Source organism: Macaca thibetana, chromosome 1 (assembly GCF_024542745.1).
Source record: "Macaca thibetana thibetana isolate TM-01 chromosome 1, ASM2454274v1, whole genome shotgun sequence".
Lineage (NCBI taxonomy): Eukaryota > Metazoa > Chordata > Mammalia > Primates > Cercopithecidae > Macaca > Macaca thibetana.
In genome coordinates this window covers 41,221,483-41,241,588 of record NC_065578.1, presented here as the reverse complement: position 1 = coordinate 41,241,588, position 20,106 = coordinate 41,221,483, and the positions used below count along the sequence as shown (strand labels likewise).

The 20,106-nt window shown below is 48.8% G+C and overlaps 2 protein-coding genes across 5 annotated transcripts in view; both read right to left on the bottom strand.

The window, feature by feature from the left end:
* The window catches only part of PPCS (phosphopantothenoylcysteine synthetase), a 1,013,452-nt gene that overhangs the window by 291,797 nt on the left and 701,549 nt on the right, over positions 1–20,106 (bottom strand). The window contains exon 1 of one of the 4 annotated variants that reach the window (XM_050800216.1): positions 12,381–12,390. The exons of the other annotated variants lie outside the window; for them this stretch is intronic. The gene's annotated coding sequence lies outside the window, so the exon portion shown is untranslated. Of the gene's footprint in view, positions 1–12,380; positions 12,391–20,106 lie in introns of those variants that run through there. 4 annotated transcript variants of the gene reach the window in all.
* Positions 5,439–7,807, bottom strand: GUCA2B (guanylate cyclase activator 2B). Its single transcript, XM_050801149.1, has 3 exons — positions 7,689–7,807; positions 6,396–6,582; positions 5,439–5,729 (listed from the first exon to the last, which is right to left on the bottom strand). Exons 1-3 carry the CDS (start codon positions 7,776–7,778, stop codon positions 5,668–5,670), a joined length of 339 nt encoding a protein of 112 aa, XP_050657106.1. The 5' UTR covers positions 7,779–7,807; the 3' UTR covers positions 5,439–5,667.

Here is a 20,106-nt window from a genome sequence, read left to right as displayed (position 1 = left end):
GGGGACATTTATAGCAATAAATGCCTACATCAAAAAAGAAGAAAGATTTCATATAAACAACCTATTGTTACACCTCAAGGAACTAAAAAAGAAGAGCAAACTAAGCCCAAAGTTAATAGAAGAAAAGAAAAGATCATAGCAGAAATAATTGAAATAGAAACTAGAAAAACAATAGAAAAGATCAACAAAATTAAGAGTTAGGTTTTTGAAAAGATAAATAAAATTGCAAAACCTTTAGCTAGACTAAGAAAAAGGGAGAAGACTCAAAAGCGTTGGAAGTTATCCCTTTAAGATCAGGAAAAAGACAAGGGTGTCCATTCTTGCCACTTTTATTCAACATAGTACTGTGCTAGAAGTCCTAACCAGAGCAATTAGGCAAGAAAAAGAAATAAAAAAGCATTCAATTTGGAAAGGAAGAAGTTAAATTGACTCTATTTGCAAATGACATAATCTTATATATAGAAAACGCTAAAGACTCTACTAAAAAGCTATTAGAACTTGTAAGCAAATTTAGTAAAGTTGCAGGTTAGAAAATCATACAAAAATCAGTAGCATTTCTATAATTAACAATGAATGATCTGAAAAAGAAATGAAGACAACAATCCCATTTAAACAGCAACAACAACAACACACATCTTATGAATAAATTTAACCAATGACGGAAAAGAATCATACACTAGAAAAACATAAAACACTGATGAAAGAAATTAAAGAAGATGCAAATAAATGGAAAGATATTCCATGTTCATGGATTGGAAGAATTAATATTTTTAATGCTTATACTATCCAGAATGATCCACAGATTTAATGTAATCCCTATCAAAATTCCAATTATATTTTTTTCACAGAAATAGAAAAAAAAATCCTAAATTGCATAGGGAACCACAGAATTCCCCAAATAGCGAAAGCAATGTTGAGCAAAAAAGAAAAAGCTGGAAGCATCTCACTACCTGATCTCAAAAGCTACTACAGAGCTGTAAACAGCATAGTACTGGCACAAAACAGACATAAAGACTAATGGAACAGAATAGAGAGAGCCCAAAAATAAATCTACACATTTACAATCTGATCTTTGACAAAAGTGCCAAGATCACACAATGGCAAAAGGACAGTCTCTTCAATAAATGGTATTGGTACATGCAGAAAATTGAAATTAGACACTTATTTAACCTCATGTACAAAAATTAACTCAAAATGGATTAAAGTCTTAAACTTAACACTTGAAACTGTAAAGCTACTGGAAGAAGCCAGGAGCAGTGGTGAACACCTGTAGTCCCAGCTACTCAGAAGCTTGAGGCAAGAGGATCACTGGAGCCCAGGAAATCGAGGCCAGCCAATACAACACAGTGAGACTTTGCCAAAAGCAAACAAACAAAAACAAAACAAAACAAAACAAAAACACCAAAACCCAAAACAAAACAAAATAACAACAACAACAAGAAATGTACTAGAGGAAACATAGGAGGAAAACTTCTTGACATTGGTCTTGGCAAAGATTCTTGCCTATGATCCCAAAACCACAGGCAAAAACTTCTTGACATAGGTCTTGGCAAAGATTTCTTGCCTATGACCCCAGAACCACAGGCAACAAAACCAAAAATAGACAAAAAGGAGTGCATCAAACTAAACTGCTTCTGCACAGGTAAGGAATGAAAAGAATCTATAGAATGAGACAAAATATTTCAAATGAAACATATGCTAGTGGATTAATATCCAAAATATATACAGAATTCAAACAACTCAATAGGGAAAAAATGAATGACCAATTTAAAAACAGGCAAAGCAACTGAATAGACATTTTTCTTTTTTCTTTTTTTTTTTTTTTTTTTCCTTTTTTTTTTGAGACAGAGTCTCGCTCTGTCACCCAGGCTGGAGTGCCGTGGTGCGATCTTGGCTCACTGCAACCTCTGTCTCCCGAGTTCAAGCGATTCTCCTACTTCAGCTTCCCGAGTAGTTGGGATTACAGGCATGTGCCACCACGCGTGGCTAATTTTTGTATTTTTAGTAGAGATGGGATTTCACCATTTTGGTCAGGCTGGTCTAGAACTCCTGACCTGAGGTGATCCACCTACCTCGGCCTCCCAAAATGTTGGGATTACAGTGGTGGGCCACTTCGCCCAGTGACATTTTTCAAAAGAAGACATACAAAAGGCAAGGAGGTATGTGAGAAGGTGCTCAACATCACTAATCCACAGGGAAATGCAAATTAAAATCATGACGAGATATCACCTCACATCTGTAGGAAGGACTTTTGCCAAAAAAGAAAAAAAAAGATGCTTGCTGAGTATGGTGGCACCCACCTGTATGTAATCCTAACTACTTGAGAGGCTGAGATGGGAGGATCACTTGAGCATGAGAGTTTGAGACCAACTTGGGCAACCTAGCCAAATCTCATCTCAAATAAATACATACATACACACACACACACACGCAAAAAGAAAAGATAACAAGTGTTGGCAAGGGTGTGGAGAAAATGGAACCCTCACACACTGTTGGTGGGAAGATAATTTAGCATAGCCATTATGGAAAACAGTATGAAGTTTCCTCAAAAAATTAAAACTAGAAGGCTGGGTGCGGTGGCTCATGCCTGTAATCCCAGCACTTTGGGAGGCCGAGGCAGGTGGATCATGAGGTCAGGAAATCGAGACTATCCTGGTTAACATGGTAAAACCCCGTCTCTACTAAAAATACAAAAAATTAGCCAGGTGTGGTGGTGGGCGCCTGTAGTCCCAGCTACTTGGGAGGCTGAGGCAGGAGAATAGCGTGAGCCCAGGAGGCAGAGCTTGCAGTGAGCCGAGATCACACCACAGCCTGGGTGACAGTGCGAGACTCTGTGTCAAAAAAAAGAAAAAAAAATTAAAACTAGAAATGTCATACAATCCAGTAATCCCACTTCTGGGCATATAGCCAAAAATACGAAATCAGTATGTCAAAGAAATATCTACAGTCTCATATTTATTTCAGCATGATTCACAATAGTCAAGATACAGAATCAACCAAAGTGTCCATCAACAAATGCATGGATCAAGGAAATGTTATACACAAACACAATGAAATACTATTCAGCCTTGAAAAAGAAAATGTCCTGTCATCTGTGACAAAGTGGATGAAACTGGGGGACATTATGCTAAGTGAAATAACCCAGGCACAGAAAGGCAAATCCTACATGATCTCAGTGAAATGTGGAATCTGAAAAAGTTGAACATACAGAAGTAGAGTGGAATAGTGGTTACCAGGAAGTGTGGAGATGGTAAACAAAGAAGAAGGAAAAGAAGAAGCTCTGCCCGGCCCACAGAGAGCAGCTCGTCGATGCTGCTATCATTCTGATTCCGGGCAGCAGCACAGCTGTGTGGCTGGTACGTGGCAGGGACTCAGACAGCGGCAGTTCTCTTTGCTGTCTCCAGCAGGCAGGTGGGAAGCCAGCACAGCTGCGGGGAGCAGTGGGAGATGAGTCTAGATAGTGCACGAGCTCGGGCTAGACTTGGTAGGTGGCAGTGGGGAGCCATGGAGGCATAGGAGCACCATCAGAGTGGTGCTGCGGTGTTCCTCTGGCATGGTGGGCATGGTGGGCCCACAGGACGCAGGGCCAGGAAGGAAGGTCTGGCCTGGCCCAAAGGTAGTGATAAAGGTCCCAATGAGTAAGGATGGAGGGGTGAGAAGTGGGGGTCCAGAGAACTGCGGGAGGCATTGCAAAGGCCCTTCACCAGCCTTGCCTGTGGGGTGAGGGCAAGGAGGAACCTGTAGCCTGGGAGATTGTAGGACTCATGAGCAAAACTAAGCAGCTGTCTAGAGCATGCACTCGGGTCTTTGGGAGCTGAGTTCAGATGGCACAGCCTGTTGACCTCCGACTTTCCTCCTCCCCGGCTTCCCAGGACCGAGGCTTTGAGGGGAGTCCACTCTGGAAAGGCCCTGCTCCCAGGAGTTCCCAGCATGGCTCCCAGCCTGAATAAAGGCACTGAGGTTGGCTGCAAGGATGTGGAGGCCGCACTGGGCCCCCGTCAGACATCATCAGCTGGCACAAGGTAGGAATATGGTGGTCAGAGCATGGATCCCGGCCCACATGTCCTGGGAAGGGCCCTACTTTGTCACTTTGCTTGGTCTGTGATCTGGGCTTAGTTTTTCTCTCTGTACCTGACTCTTCTTAGACTGGATGGGGTGATAATAACAGTATCTACTTCATCAGTCTGTTTTGAGGACTCCATGAGTTACCATGAGTGCCAAGTGAGTAGGATAGCGCCTGGGATAATGCGAACGCTCAATAAACAGTGGCTACAAAAATAATAATATTAATAATAATTATTATTTTTTTTTTCAATTTTTTTCTGAGACAGGGTCTTGCTCTTGTCGCCCAGGCTGGAGTGCAGTGGTGCAATCTCGGCTCACTGCAACCTCCGCCTCCTGGGTTCAAGTGATTTTCTTGCCTCAGCCTCCCGAGTAGCTGGGATTACACGCCTGGCTAATTTTTGTATTTAGTAGAGACGGGGTTTCGCCACGTTGGCCAGTCTGGTCTCAAAATCCCGACCTCAGTGATCCTCCCACCTTAGGCTCCCAAAGTGCTGGGGTTACAGGCATGAGACCCCACACCCAGCCCATAATTATTATTATTTTTAAAGACAGGGTCTTGCTCTGTTGCCAAGGCTAGAGTGTAGTGGTGTGATCTCAGCTCACTATGGCCTCAACCTCCCAAGTTCAAGTGATCCTCCTGTCTCAACCTCCTGAGTATCTGGAACTACAGGCAAGTGTGAATACTCTGGCTAATTTTCAATTTTTTCATAGAGATGGGATCTCCCTATGTTGTCCAGGTTTGTCTTGAACTCATGGCCTCAAGCAGTCCTCCCATCATGGTCTCTTAAAGTACTGGAATTACAGGTGTAAGCCACTGTGCTTGGCCTTTGTTGGCTATTAATTATTATTAATATTCCTCAGGCTGCCAGGAAGGAGAGAGGGAGGGAAGGCCTCCCAGCTGCAGCTGGCCAGATGGTCCCTGTGGGGCTGGGAAAAGTGGGAGCTTGGAAGTGAGGATGAAGGCCAAGGGTTGATCTTCTCAGGCAGGTCCCAGGCAGTCGGCCCTGATTATGTCTTGGGAGGGCATGCTGCTTGAATCTTCCCTCCACTCTCTCCTTCTGTCTCACCTTCTCCCTGCCCCAACCCCACTCCTGGGCGCCAAAGCTGGGGAGTCCTTGAGTTCAGCCTGGGGGTTGCCAGGTCTGGCTGGCTCTGTGGCTTCTGAGCTCTGTGATCCTGGATGCCTCATTCCTGCTCCGAGCCTTGGCTCCCTCATATTCGGGATGGGGTTCAATCAATCAACTCCCCGGGGCCTTGGAAATTTCAGGAAAATTCCTGCCTGGTATTTTTAGTCCAACCTTTCTCCTCAACCCACACTTCTTCCCCAGAAGCTCCTCCCATGGCTCCTGGGGATGAACAAAGGACACGTGGACTCGTGTGTTGTAGAATCTTTATTCAGGAGCCGGGCTGCCTCAGGGGCCTGCCCCTCCAACCCTGTGTCCGATTGCTTTGCACCAGATCCAGCTGCTCAGGCCCTGGGATGGTGGTGATGACCATGGTGGCCAGGGACCCATCTTGAGCATGGACAGGGATGGGAGGCTGCCAAGGCGGTGGGCTGAAGGGCGAGGTGTCCCCGGTGGGCTCAGGGCACTCAGGGCCATCTCAGAGGCAACCGGTACATGCAACGTTCACACACAGCTCACAATCATCGTTAGCGATGGTCCCTGGGCAGGGAGAGAACTGGTCAGCTGACCTGAACCTGGGCCCTCTGTGGCCAGGCAGCAGAAAAGATCTGCTTGGGAGTGGGCGGCGTCTTCTGCAGACTGGGGGCAGGAACCTCTAGAGGTGGAGTGAGGGCTTGGGTTCAAGTCCCAGATGCTCTCCTTCCTAGCGGCGACTGGGCAAGCCGCTCACACTGCCTGTGCCTGAGATTTCTTATTTGCTAAATGGACAGAGTCACTGTGAGGAGATAACGCAGGATCGACTTGTCCCAGCACACGGTAGGTGCTCAGTAAGTGCTAGCTGGTTGCTACATTCTCCTGCCCGGCTCTGCGCCATCCCTCGGGTTTCAGGTTGGCTGACACCTCCTTTTGGAAGCCTTTCAGACCCCCGTCCCACCGCAGATGTCAGCCAGCTCTCCTCTCTGCTCCATGCAGCCATTGTCTGTTGATGGATCTGTGCCTGGCATGGACTAGGGATGAAGCGGGTTTCAGGCATGCCTGACTCACAGTGCCTAACCCGGGGAGTCCTGGGAGCCAGCAGGACGGGTCCTGAGTTACTTGAATTTCCCCATCCACAGCTGCTGGGTGCTTATGAGAAACAACCCAGGTGGAGGGGCCTGGGCGTGGGAGGAGACAGAGCGAGGTTCTGCAGGGAGCGGGGGCACTTACTCAGGGTCTTGAAGATGCTGGAAGCCTCCTGAGAGGCGCAGACAGGCTGGAGGTCCTGGGGCAGGGCAGGGTGGTGGCACACGACGGGCAGGAGGCTCTGGGTCTGCAGGCGGGGGCTGGGTGCCCACTGGGCCTCCAGTTCACTCAGCTTCTTCATGGATTCCAGCTGGACCCGGAAGCCTTGGTACTACAGGGAGGGGAGAAGAGGTAGGAGCAGATCAAGACCTGGGCCAGGGGCAGGCACTGCCCTGAGACCCAGGGTCGCTCGAACCCTGCAGATCCTCCAGAGCCTTCCCTGTCTCTATGGGAAGTCCAGGGCCACACTGGAAAGAGCTGCCGGGGTGGGAGGTGTGAGGAACAAGCAGCGAGGCTGTGGGACATGGTGGTTCAAGGCATGGGCTTTAGAGACAGGCAAGCCCTGGTTCAAATCCCTCCTCTGCCACTGACCAGCTGCCTGTCTGTTTCCCACTCAGCCTCAGCTCCCTCATCTGACATCTCCCGTGTGGGCGTGGCACCAGGATATACTTGCCAACGGGGCACCTGCCTGAGCTAACATGGCAGAGTGGTGGCAGCTGTAAGCGACCGGTCTCCAAGGCTAGGGCTCTTAGGGAGGCCAAGTCTCCTGCACCCCTCTCTGGGACCCACTTTGTTCTCCCCAAGGAGACCAAGGCCACAGACGTCTCTGCTACACTGGGCGAGGCCAGCAGCATCCCCTGCGACGTGGCAGACAGGCCCTGCTGCGACGACTCCTGTCAGTCTCCTGTGCCCCCTGGTAGGGCACTGGAACCCCAACAGTCTTCTATCAGGCCTTTGTACATGCTGTGCCTGGCCTGGAACAGTTTCCCCATCCTCTGTGCCTGGCAACCTCCTGTTCATCTTGCAATGCCAGCTCAAGGGTTACCTGCCCGGAAAATGGTTCTGGAGCCTGTCCCCCTCCACCCACATGTGGGTGCATATAGAGAACTGTGGGAGCATAACAGGGGGTCTCCTTCCCTTTCTGGGCTCCTCCCGTGCAAGGGCCTCATCCTGTTCCACACTCTGACCTCTGTGACCAGCACGGGCCTTTGAGGGGAGCAGTGCTGAATCAGTTTGCTGTTGTCATCGCCATCATCACTGCCATCAAAGTCTGGCTGCCCCCACCCACCAGCTGCCTTGGTCCCAGAGCTGTGATGGGTGTTGGGCTGAGCCCCGGGCCCTGTGCTCCCCCGGTGTCAATTCCCAGTACACCCTCTCCAGCTTAGCCTCCCACTGTGGGGCCCTTCAGGCAAGGGGCACGCTAGCCAAGGGACTCACCTGGATGTAGACTGACTGTGTGCTCTGCAGCAGCAGCAGAAGAACCACAGCCACTCCTGGCAGGAGCCCTGACACAGCCCTGCAGCCCATCACGCTCCCTGGGTTCCCCCTGCCACTGTCCACCGTCTCCCATCTGTGTCCTTGCCTAGCACCTCCTTATAGGCCAGGCTCCGGAGTCCTGGTCACTCATTAACTGGCCAGCTGGGGTGGGGTTGACAGCTAGCTGGCTCTCTGACAAGCTGGGGCTGGTTCCCAGGAAGGGGGTTGGGGGCTAGGAGGGCAGGAGCCCAGAGTCTATGGGAACACAGTGCTTGAACACTGAGCGCCTGCCACGTGCTGGGCTCTCCATGGGGGCCTTGGAGCACACCATCATTTACTCCTCGAGATACCTGTGTGAGTGTGATGATAGGGAGGCCATTTTACAGACAGGAAAAGTGAGGCTCAGGAGGGAGCGTGGCTTGCACCAGGTCACAGAGCTAGTTAATGTCAGAGAAGGGGCTCCAGCCAGGTGTCCTTGGCCCAGGTCAGCCCATGGTCCTTTCTCTGGGGGAAGGATACAGACAGACAGGCTGGTCCAGGGCAAAGTGGGCAGACATGGCTGATCTCAGGGTTCTCAAGGCCCCACTCCCCCAAGACCCACATCTGTCTCACTCCCTCTCCTCAGCACTATTTAACGACCATCCTTCAGACCAGTCCTGGCCCCAGGTTTTGAACCTGCCTCTGCCTGCCATCTCCCACCTGTGCCTGGGTGCTATCGGGCCATGTTTGACCCATCTCACCTGTCTGTGCTTTCAGAAGCCGATAGCCTAATCCAGCATGGAGGAAAAAGCAGTGGTGTTGGAGGCAGATTGATCCGTGTTCAAATCCTAGTCCTACTGCAGCTGTGTGATTTAGGATAAGTCACATCAACTCTAATGGAACCTCAGTTTTCTCTTCCATCAAATGGGCATGATACAACCCCTCGCATAAGGTTGCTGTGCGCGAGGGCCCCGGCCCACCTGAGGTTGCCTTTGTCTCCTGGGTAATGCATCTGTAGCAGCCCCTGATCTTACAGTTGCTTTCTAGGCAATGCATAACCTACTGCCCCAGTGGTTGAAGGTTGGGTCAGAGAGAAGAGGCCAAAGTCTCTAAGGGTGATATCACCACTGCCATACCAGGCGGCTGTAAACAGTGCCTGTGCCAGGGCTCAACTCTGCAAGGCACAGACTCTGGCATGTGGCGAGCTCCCCTGATGTTGAGTCTGAACGTTGGATTGAAGCCCCGATAGCTCACCTTGGCATTTAAGGTGCCACTCCCAAAAATGGCTAAAATCTGATGTCACTGTGCTTCCCCATACCAACCCTTTTCACACAGGTCTAATCCCATCTCATGTCTTTGCCTACTCATTCCACCTGCCTGAAATGCCCATCTTCCTTTTTCTTATCTCAGACTGAAATGAAGAAGAAGCTGAAGTGAACTTTGGAATTTCTTATGTATTGCTTTGAATCCAGACTTCAGCCTTTGCTCTTTAGAGTATATGGAAGTTAAGGGACTCTTACATGCTCTCTCATCTGTAAAATGAAAACAACCACCTGGGAACAATAGCTCTCATTTCTTGAATACTGTGCACAAAGCTATGTTATAGTCATAATCCCGTTGAATCCTAAAGGATAGGCATAATGGTTGTTCCCATTTTACAGATGAGTAACCTGAGGCCCAACGAAGCGCCATGTTTATTGTCACTGTGGGAGCAAGAGGGGTGAGCAGATTTTCTACCTGGAATTCTTGCCTTTGCTCAGCCTGTGGTGTTATAGAAAAAGGAACCTAGGACTTAGAGATAAGGAGAGCTGGGTTCAAACCCAAACGCCAGCACTTACCAGCTGTGTGATCTTTGGCACACTACTTAGCTTCTCTGAGCCTCCATTTCTTCATCAGTAAAGTAGAGAAAATAGTAATAATAATTTTTAAAAAGACCTCATAGTGGTTGTTGTAAAGAAAAACTGAACGATACCTGTCCCAGGAGAGCCTGTGACTCTCCCTAAAACCAGCCGTTTCCCCAGCATGTGCCCTGGCTTACGGGAGATGTGTCATGAAGGGGGGTTTCCCTGCGTCTCCTTGTGGAACTCCCACAACAAGCCCCATCTCTCAATCTACAGTGGGACCAGTGCTGCTTTCTGACTTGCACAGGCTGAACTCAATGCTGGGCTGTTCTGTCCAGACCTGGGTCTGTTCAACTGTAGGACCTTGGACAAGTGACGACTTCTGTGATCTCGGTTTCTCATTTGTAAAAATCATGTGACCAGTCTCCAGTGTTTGAGGTTGTTATGAGGCGGCTTGATACCTAAATCCATGGTCTTTCCATGAGAGGAAACTCATTCCCCTTGGCCCCTACATCAATGGGACAAGCCTGCCGGGTCTGGGGGCCCCTTGGCCATGGTCTCTTTCCTTTCTTCGCCCTGTGGCTCCTCCAGCCAGGGCCTGTCATGCGTCGGTCTTCCCTGGGAACCAGGTATGACTTCCCTATCTGCCTAACATGACTCAAGTTTATTTGTCAAACCCACCTCCTCCCAATCTCTCTCTAAATGATCCACCATCCATCACAACCAACTTGGCCGCAGACGCAAATCCTTGACGCTGCCCCTGGCCAGCCCATGTGCATTGACGTGGTATTATCAGGGCACTTCCTTCTTTATGGATGTGGGAAGTGACTGTCACAAGAGCCTGGAGTTCACCCTGTGTGGAAGACTCAATCACAGATGGGGGGTGGGTGACAGTTTACCCGTGTGCATTTGGGCAGCTCCCCTCTCTACCCTGGCCTCTCTTCTCAGTGCCCACTGCTATGGTGCCCAGAGCCCAGGGCTCTCCCTGCCCCCAGCTGCTCAGTTCCCCACAGCATTAGTCAGAGCTGACCACTCCATCTTTCTTGGGGTAAAGTGCTTTCACCAGTTGACTCCTGGGACACACTCTTCTCATTTTCTGCCGACCTCACTGGCTCCATATTCTCAGCTTCCTTCCTTGGTTTTCCCTTCTGTTCTAGACCTCTAGGTGTTAGAGTGCCCAGGGGACACCAAGCCTGTCTTTGGACCTCTTTCTTCCTGTCTGTAATCACCCCCTTGGTGATCTGTCCCATGTCAAGGACTTTAATGCCATCAACACTCTGTTTACTCCCTAGCCTGGCCTTTCTTCTCAGTCTCAAACTCATTTATCTACCAGCCTCCTCAGCGCCTCTCATACCGGTTGATAGTACTACCATTCACCCAGTTGCTCAAGTCAAAAATCTGGGAGTCATCCATGATGTCTCTTTTTTATTTGCCAAATTCAATTCACTAGCAAATCCAGTTGGCTCTACCATCAAGATATTTCTAGATTCCAACCATATCTCATCATCTGCACTGCTATGATCAAGGTTCAAGCTATCATCACAGGTTGAATGGGTTATTGCAATAGCCTTGTTCTCCAGATAAGCAGAACACACACACACACACACACACACACACACACACACCCCCTATATAGAGATATATATTTTTTATTAGAAAGTCTACTGATTATAAATGTTAATCACATTGAAAAAATCTTACTTCAGAGAGCTTCTCCCATCACTCCTAACTCTTTTAACTTGCTTTCTTGTAGCACCTGTCATATATATCCATCTAATTTTTTGCATCTCTCTGTCTCCTAGAATGTAAATTCTATTACAGTAAAGAATTTGTCTGTTTTGTTCTCCTAAAACAATAGCTGGTACATTTATCTTATTGGATAGATCTATCTATGTATCATCTACCTAGATTTATTTTAAAGAACTGGCTCACATGATTGTTGAGCTGGTAAGTCTGAAATCTGTAGGGAGGTTTGGCAGGCTGGAAATTCAGATTAGATTTGATATTGCAGTCTTGACTCTGAAATCTGCAGGGCAGGCTAACAGGTGAGAAACTTAGACAGAGTTCTTATGTTGCAGTCGTTGATGCAAAATGCTTCTTCCTGAAGAAGGCCTTTACTCTTTTTTTTTGAGATGGAATCTCATTGTGTCACCCATACTGGAGTGTAGTGGCACAATCCCGGCTCACTGTAACCTCTGCCTCCTGGGTTTAAGCAATTCTCCTGCCTCAGCCTCCTGAGTAGCTGGGATTACAGGTGCCTGCTACCGCACCCAGCTAAGTTTTGTATTTTTAGTGGAGATGGGGCTTTGCCATGTTAGCCAGGCTGGTCTCGAACGCCTGACCTCAGGTGATCCATGTACCTTGGCCTCCCAAGGTCTTTACTCTTAAGGCTTTCAACTGATTGGATAAGAAGCCCACCTACCATTATGAAGGGTCATCTGCTTAATCAAAGTCTACTGATTATAAATGTTTATCACATAAAAATTATTTTCACAGCAACATCTAGACTGGTGTTTTATCAAACAGCTGGGCATCATGACCTGGCCAAGGTGACACAGAAAATTAACCATTGCAAGCATCCATACAGATCTCCCTGGACCTTCTCCAGGCCTTTCTCCATGTAGCAGCCGGAGGAATCCTATTAAATTCTGAGTCAGATCATCATGTCTTTCCCCTGCTCACACCTACTAGTGGCTTTCTGCTTCACTCAGAGGAAAATCCAAAGGCTTCTGCCTACAAGGACCATTTGGCATCCCATCTTTATCTTTGACCTCAACTCCAAAAACTCTGCCCTTCACTCTCTGGGTTCCAGCCACCCTAGCTTCCTTGAGGTCCCCCAACCACACCAAGATTATTTACCTTTCGGTCTTCGCTCTTCACCCTTCTCCACATTCAGGTCTCTGCTCAAATGCCACTTCCCCAGAGATCTTTCTTGATCCTCCTCCCTCAGAGAGTTTCCCCACCACTCCTAATTCTCTTACCTTCTTTTTCATAGCACCTGTCATATATATACATCTCATTTCTTGCATCTTTCTATTAGAGTAAAGAATTTGCCTGTTTTATTCTCCCAAAGCAATACCTGGTGCATAATTAGTGCTCAACAAATACTTGATGAGTTGAATAAATGGATATGATGCAAATATCTGTTCCAGCAAGGACTAGATGTTTGGGCCATTTTCTATTTCTCTGAGCCTTAATCACCTCATCTAGCATCTTGCTGGCATGCGATAGGTGTTCAAAAAATGTATGTTGTTATTGCTTTCATAGTTGTGAAATCACTTGTTTACTGAGAAACAGAATGCTTTTTTGTGTTTTGTGTGCATAGAAGCCCCTAGGGCATTCGATCATTTAATAAAAAATGATTTATTGATAGCCTATTATGTGCTACCATGGGGATATGTACTTAACAAAACAGACAAACCACTGCCCATAGGGCAGTTTGGTGACTTGGATAGGGAGGCGGGAGTAGAGATGATGAGAAAGGGTTGGATTCTAGAGATTCTCTGAAGCCAGAGGCCTCAGGATTTTGTATGCTTGGATGGAAAGAGTGAATGAAGAGAGCAGTCTAGGACAGCTCTATGGTTGCCTCAAGTCAATTGGTGCTGCCATATGCTGAGATGAGAAATGGGAAGGAACATGTCAGGCGAGTGTATCAAGAGCTGGGTCTGGACATGTTAAGCTTGAGATACCTGTTTGACATGTGAGTCACAGATATAGATATCGTGGTCACTAAGTGTATCTGCTGCTCAGAGACCTGAAACTGGATTGAGAGAGTGACAGGACGGAGAGGAGAGGTCCCAGGGCTGAGCTCTAGGGCACTGTAATACCTGGAGGTGAGGCAGAGAAGGAGGAACCAGCAGAGTGGATGGGGGGGAAGGAACAGTTGATGAAGAACAAAAAGAGACTTGCGTCTTTGAAGTCCAATGAAGAAAGGACTTCAGGAGCAAGAACACGCTCACTTGGTCAAATGTGGTTAGCTCTAGTAAAACAGAGAATTATCCTTCGATTTGGCAACATGGAAGTCATTGATGGCCTTGATAAGACCAATTCCAACAGTGGTGAGGATGAAAACCCGATGGGAATGAGTTCAAGAAAAGATAGGTGGATGGAAAGTGGGCCTGGTGCTCTTAACTATCACTTTATATCAAAGCATAAGACAGAGAGATGAAAAATTTAAGGAAGGATCAACACGTGAACAGTTCATCCAGAAGACTCTGTAGGGAGAGTTGTATAAGCCAAGATTGATAGATTTCCCAGAAGCCCTCCAAATGAATTTGGTTTTTCCCTGGAGAGGTGGAAGATCTAATGAGTGCTATGGCCACCAGGAAACTCAGAACCAAATTTTGCTCCAATATTAGTGACTGTACTAAAGCTCATTCAATCTGTGTCTTCCCCTTTGACTTACTTTCCCAGTCTACCCATATTGTACTGACCTTGTTACATGAACATGTGCGCGGACACACACACACACACACACACACACACACACACTCTCTCTCTCTCTCTCTCTCTCTCTTCAGGTTTCTTTATACAAATGCTTGCAAGGTGCAACACTTTTCTGGCCTGGAGTTGGGTAACAGGTATTTAACACAAATGTGAATCAGGGCTGCCCCCTGGTGATGACAGGGAAGACTGCAGGCTGAGAATGAGTCCTAATCCATTTCCCTGAGGCACCACCTTGAGAGTTAATGGGGTGAGCAGACATTTCTGCGCTTTGCTTTGAGCGGTAACAGAGAGCCTCTCTGTCCCCATGTCTGCACCTGGGGGTCCTACAAGCATGGCCGTGACAGTCACCACCAGCGACGCGCCTTGGGGATGCGGGAAGAGGAAGTGTGCGGGGTCATTACCAAAAAGCCCCTGCTGATGCCTGATTCCTGGGGTCTGCAGAAAGGAGATGCGGAGGTGAACAGTGGGGCTGAGGGGAGGAGAGGAGGCAGTTCAGTCCCAGGTGGGAACTGCACTGAAGTCGGCTTTTGGGGGCATCCCAGGGCAGAGGGAGAACTACAAGGAGGAGGACACGTGGCCCCCAGAGACCAGCTTTGCCCGAGGGTCCTGTGAGGAGGAGACGTGCATGGCTCTGACCCAGCTTCCTCGCCCATGGTCATACGGCAGGTGTGAAAGGCGTGTGTGTGTGTGTGGTGGGGGTGGGGATTGTATCTGTGTGTGAGAATGTGCGTGGGAACATGTGTATCTAGGTGTGCTTTTGGTGTCCGCGCGTGTCCACATGTAAGAGTGATTATGTGTGTACATGCGTGTGTACGCGTGAGTGCTCTCGTGTGTGTAGGGGAGCATGTTGTGTGTCCACGTGTATGTGAGGATCGTGTGTTGGTGTGTGGGAATATGTGTATATGGGGGTGCTTTTTGTGTCTGTGTATCTGCATGTGAGAGTGTGGGCATGTGTGTGAGCCTGTGTCAGCACGTGTGTGAGTGGATGTGTGTGTGTGAGTGGCATACGGGAGCGTGTGCGAGTGGTTTTTGCTGTGTGTGTGAGTGTGTCTGTGACCGTGCGGATGTGAGGGTGTGTGGTGTGTGGTGTGTGGGTGGGCTGGGAGGGAGGCTACATGTGCTGGGCAGTGCAGAAGGGCTGATGGGGGCAGGGATCCCATGTGACGCCGGCGGCGCTGGGGCCCGGCGGGACGGGAGGTGAAGAGAGGTCCCTGCGTGCAGAGATGGGGGCCGACTAGGGGAGGCAGGCCTGGGCGCAGCTGCCTGGAAACTGGGAATTCACGGAGGACCCGGAACGCGCCCAGCCCACACCGTCCACGCCAGCAGGCTTGCCCTGTCTCAACTCCCTGTCTCGCCTGACAGCCGGCCGGGCGCTGGCGCTCTGGAGTCAGGCACAGCGGAGGTCCACACGAGTGCGGGGTCTTGGACAAGTTGTTCGCTTCTCTGTCTGTGCCCTCCACTGTGAGAGGTGAATGACACCTCTGCCTCGAAATGGGGCAGTGAGGAGGGTGAAACGAAGGCACAGTAGTACCAGGAAGGGCTTGCTGGGAGTCTGTGGTCTCAAGGCTGCAAAAGTGTGAACATGCGGGTTCCTCGCACAGCCCCAGGAGGCATGGAACTTCCCCCTTTTCACAGAGAGAACCTGGGACACAGGGAGGGCTACTAACCTGCTTCTGATGGGCAGGCCGCCTTGGTTGCCACTAGCACTACACGCAGGGCCTGTGTGGGTGGTCAGCAGATATAAAGCCCTCCTCACGTTTGAGATCCTCCGGAGGTGTGTCCCCTCGTCCCTTCCAGCCTCGGAATGTCCCTTCCAGGGGTTACAGAAAACAGTTGAGTGTCCATCTCCCATGAACACTACCCCAGGGAAGGTCCTGGATTCCTGGAATCCTGATCTCAAAGAAATGGCAGGCTATGGTCCAGGAGACCAGTTCACCCCCTAACCCCCCGCAGGAATAACAGTGACCTGAGGGCGTGTAATACAGTTAGGTGCCATTTTCTGTTCAGCCATCAAATATTTATTGGATTTCAAGTGCCTGTAGGGCACCAGGGTTCAGAAATGTATCCATCCCTGCCTGCAAAGGGTCTGTGGTTGAGCAGGACAGATGAGGACCGCACCACGTGGCAGATGCACAGATAAGGACAATGCTAATGCGGCGAAAGGGGAAGCCGAGGAGGTGGTGGAAATCCAGAAGGGGCACCATCTCCAGTCAGGAAGTGGGAGAGCTGTTGAGTAGAACCCTCCAGCCCTTTGCTGACATCTCCTGCCTGGGCTGCCTCCCTCTGCCCTCTGCAAACATCCTATTTCCAGGAAGTCCGCCCAAGTCAAAGCTTTTCTTACTTTCCCCTTCTAGGGAATTCCTGCAGCCTTGGGCCCCCACCATGGACTCGAGCATCTGCTGTCTTTATTGCTTCTATTTTTGGTGCAAGGGACCCACCTCCACGGTTAGACTGTATCCTCTATAGAGTACAGCCTCAATTTCACATTCATCAGAGACCTCTCGTTCCTCCAGGGCCTCAGTGCCTAAGCGGCCCTGTCCAAGATCAGGACATACTGCATCTCTGCTGATGCTCAAATCTGGGGGTTCTTTGTTTGCAGCACCCAGGCTGAGCTGGGGAGGAGATCCTAACTGCTGAGTCAGGGGCCCTGATTTGCCAAGCAGGATTGAGTTTCATTAAGTAGGGATGAAATACAAATCCCCCACCGCATTCATGGGATTGATGTCCAAGACGCAGCTGCCATTTGTGTTTTCAAATTTGCAGTTGGGGATCATTGTGAAACTTGATTGCTCTGTCTTGGGGACTTCTTAAAGTCCAACTCCACAATAAAGCCAATCAGACGGAACCATCAGATGTCAAATAGGAGCTAATGAACCATTCACAGGCTTGGGAAAGAAATCAGGCAATCTCTTATTTCAGGATTATCCCTTCCAAATATTGAATCTGAACCGTAAGCAGAATTTTCTATAATTGCATCCCCCTCCTCATGGGTGTGGGGATCATTGGCATTCACGTCATGTCTCTGTTTTCTGGAGAGAGGCTTGACAAGCCGACCCGTGGCTTTCCAGAGGCTCACGTTCCTGGGGACATCGTTCTGAGAGGGAAGCAGGGCAGAGGTTGCCGGGATTCCTCCTCCCCATGGGCTGGGCATGCCCAGAGCTTGCTGGCAGCCTCCACAGGAGGTAGGAGAGGGGAGTGTGAGGCCGAGGAGGGGGATCCCCTCACATACGTCCCACCGGATACTTGGGTGTGGCCTCAGGAGGGGAGGTGGAGTCCAGGGACAATGTAATGTGTCTAGTCTCTGTCTGTCTCTCTGCTGCATTAAATCTGCAACGACAAGCATCTTTGCAGCAACTTAGTGTAGACTAATGCCTGAGCACATGTGCTATTCTTTGGTGCCTCTTTGACACATCTGGCAGGTGATTCAGGTTATGATGAAGGGTTTGCCATCACTTCTGCCTGGGGCAGTGCTGTGATGCAGAAAAATCTTACTCTGATCCTCATTCCTTTAGGAACTTAGGGTAGCCCCAGGTGGGTCACTCCCTGCAGCAGAGATGGTTGACAGTCCATCAAAGTTGATCTCCCCTTCCAAACTAAACAGTTGTGGCTGGAAAGCAGCCGTCTGGCTGGGGACTTGAAGGTAGGCTTAGTCATGTGACTGGTTTTCATCAGCAGAATGTGAGAGGAAGTGATGTGTGCCACTTGTAGCTCAAGGCTCTTAAGAGGCCACGTGCCTCCTCCCTCCTTATTTTCCTCTTTTACTGAGTGGTTTCCTGTGATGACAAGGCTCCTCAGGTGGCAGGAGCCAGGGTTCCTGAATCAACATATTTGGGCTGGAGATCGTGGTAGACAGAGTGTATTAAATGGTTCTGCATCTCACTCCTCCTTGTATCTGTGTCTGTTGTCATGTGGACTTGGAGCGCTTCCCATAAAGCTGGAGTACACTGGCCAAAGCAATGGCGTATGTACTCCATTGCAATAAAATGAGGCAGAAGCGATGGTGTGTCAGTTCCAAGGCTAAGTCACAAAAAATCCTGCATGTTTCTGCCTGTTTGTTGCATCTCTGCCATCTCCACAGGAACATTCCTGACTGTTCTGCTGGAGATGGAAAGACACAGGATGGAGCCAGGTCACTCCAGTTGTGCAGCTCAGATCAGCCTTCAGCCAGCAACCCAAGGCATGGGAGTGGGTGCAGAGAGATCAGCAGAGCTATCTAGCCAAACCCTATCTGACCCTGGATGCCTGACCAATAAATACGATTGTGTGTGCCACTGAAACTTTATGGTTGTTTTTTACATGGCATTAGGACAATAGATGACAGATACAGCAGTTTACCGACCCAGGAATGAATCCATCCCTCAGACTGTTAGGTGTGAGATATTTGCACTGTGATTGAAGGGTTGTATATTTCAGAGTGGATTTGTAATAGCAGTTTCTTACCCTGGTTCACGTGCCCTACGACTACTACCTCATTGCTTCAGGATGCAGGGACCACAAAGATCTGGCCCCTGAATGCCATCTGGCTCCATCTGGCATGTCTCTCCCCTTTCCTTTCTACACCCTAGTTGCACTGGATTTCTTTTAAGCCCTTGAATACCCAAGAAGTCTCCATCATTAAGATCTCATTCTCTTTCCCCTGCTTAGAATGGCCCCTTGCCACAAAGCATAGCTAGCTCTCTGCTGAACGTCCCTGCTTCCAGCAAGCTTACCCCAATGCTATGAGGAAGTCAGCCCCCAATAATATAGTCCCAAATCCCTCTGCATTTCCCAGTGACACTCAGCTCCTTTGAGATTCCCAGCCCAGGTATGCCTTCTCCATTGCAAGGCAGGATCCCTGTCCAATGTGCTCGTGGTGTGTCTCTCCCATCGGGCACAAACCTGGCACACTGTGCATGCTCAGTGAGTATTTCTTGAATGAATGGGCTGGTGTAAGTGACATTTTCCAGAGTAGAGCTACTCAGCTTTTTCAGTGGAACACCTCTGAGCTTGTGAGGACGCATTGGGTACCTGGTTGTCCTCCAAATACATTGTCCAGTTGCATGTTCATGCCCCTCCCCACCTTTCCCCTGAGCTCAAGTGCTCAAGTGGCTACGTAGAGGGTGGTATGGACCTGCAGCCTGCCTGCCTGGAACCAGATCTTGGCTCTACTCCTTACTGACTGTGACGCCTTGGACAAGGTTTTGAATGCCTTTCCATCTATAAAATGGGGATTATGAGGATATCCATCTCACAGCCCTGTTTCTCATGGGGCTGCTCTGAGAAATAAATCAGTTAATATATGTAAAGCACACACACAAAACCTCACATGTAGTAAAAGCTATAAAAGTATAAGCTAGTACTATTCAAGGTTAAGGACTAGATATTATTCATTTTTGTATCCCCCCCAAATGCCTAACCCAGTGCTGGCAAAAAGAATGTGGTTGGGCCGGGCACAGTGGCTCATGCCTGTAATCCCAGCACTTTGGGAGGCTGAGGTGGGTGGATCACGAGGTCAGGAGTTCAAGACACCCTGGCCAAGATGGTGAAACCCCGTCTCTACTGAAAATACAAAAATAGCCGCGTGTTGTGGAGGGTGCCTGTAGTCCCAGCAACTCAGAAGGTTGAGGCAGAGAATCGCTTGAACCCGGGAGGCAGAGCTTGCAGTGAGCCGAGATCATGCCACTGCACTCCAGCCTGGGAGACAGAGCGAGACTTGGTCTCAAAAGAAAAGAGAAAGAGAGAAGGAGAGAAAGAAGGAAAGAAAGAAAGAAAGAAAGAAAGAAAGAAAGAAAGAAAGAAAGAAAGAAAGAAAGAAAGAAAGAAAGAAAGAAAGAAAGAAAGAAAGAAAGAAAGAAAGAAAGAAAGAAGGAAGGAAGGAAGGAAGGAAGGAAGGAAGGAAGGAAGGAAGGAAGGAAGGAAGGAAGGAAGGGAAGGAAAGAAAGAAAGGAAAGAAAGAAAGAAAGAAAGGAAAGAAAGAAAGAAAGAAAGAAAGAAAGAAAGAAAGAAAGAAAGAAAGAAAGAAAGAAAGGAAGGAAGGAAGGAAGGAAGGAAGAAGTCGATAAATGTTTTATTTTTTATCTTCTTTTGCAGTCCAGAGACTTTTTTTATTTAACACCTATTATGACATGAATCAT

Bases quoted from the DNA above. Each gene is read 5' to 3' on its own strand.
- GUCA2B (XM_050801149.1), bottom strand. From the start codon at position 7,778: ATGGGCTGCAGGGCTGTGTCAGGGCTCCTGCCAGGAGTGGCTGTGGTT. The intron at 6,583-7,688 runs GTGAGTCCCTTG...CCCTCCCTGTAG, and splicing joins CACAGTCAGTCTACATCCAG to TACCAAGGCTTCCGGGTCCA. The intron at 5,730-6,395 runs GTAAGTGCCCCC...CTCCCTGCCCAG, and splicing joins CAGCATCTTCAAGACCCTGA to GGACCATCGCTAACGATGAT.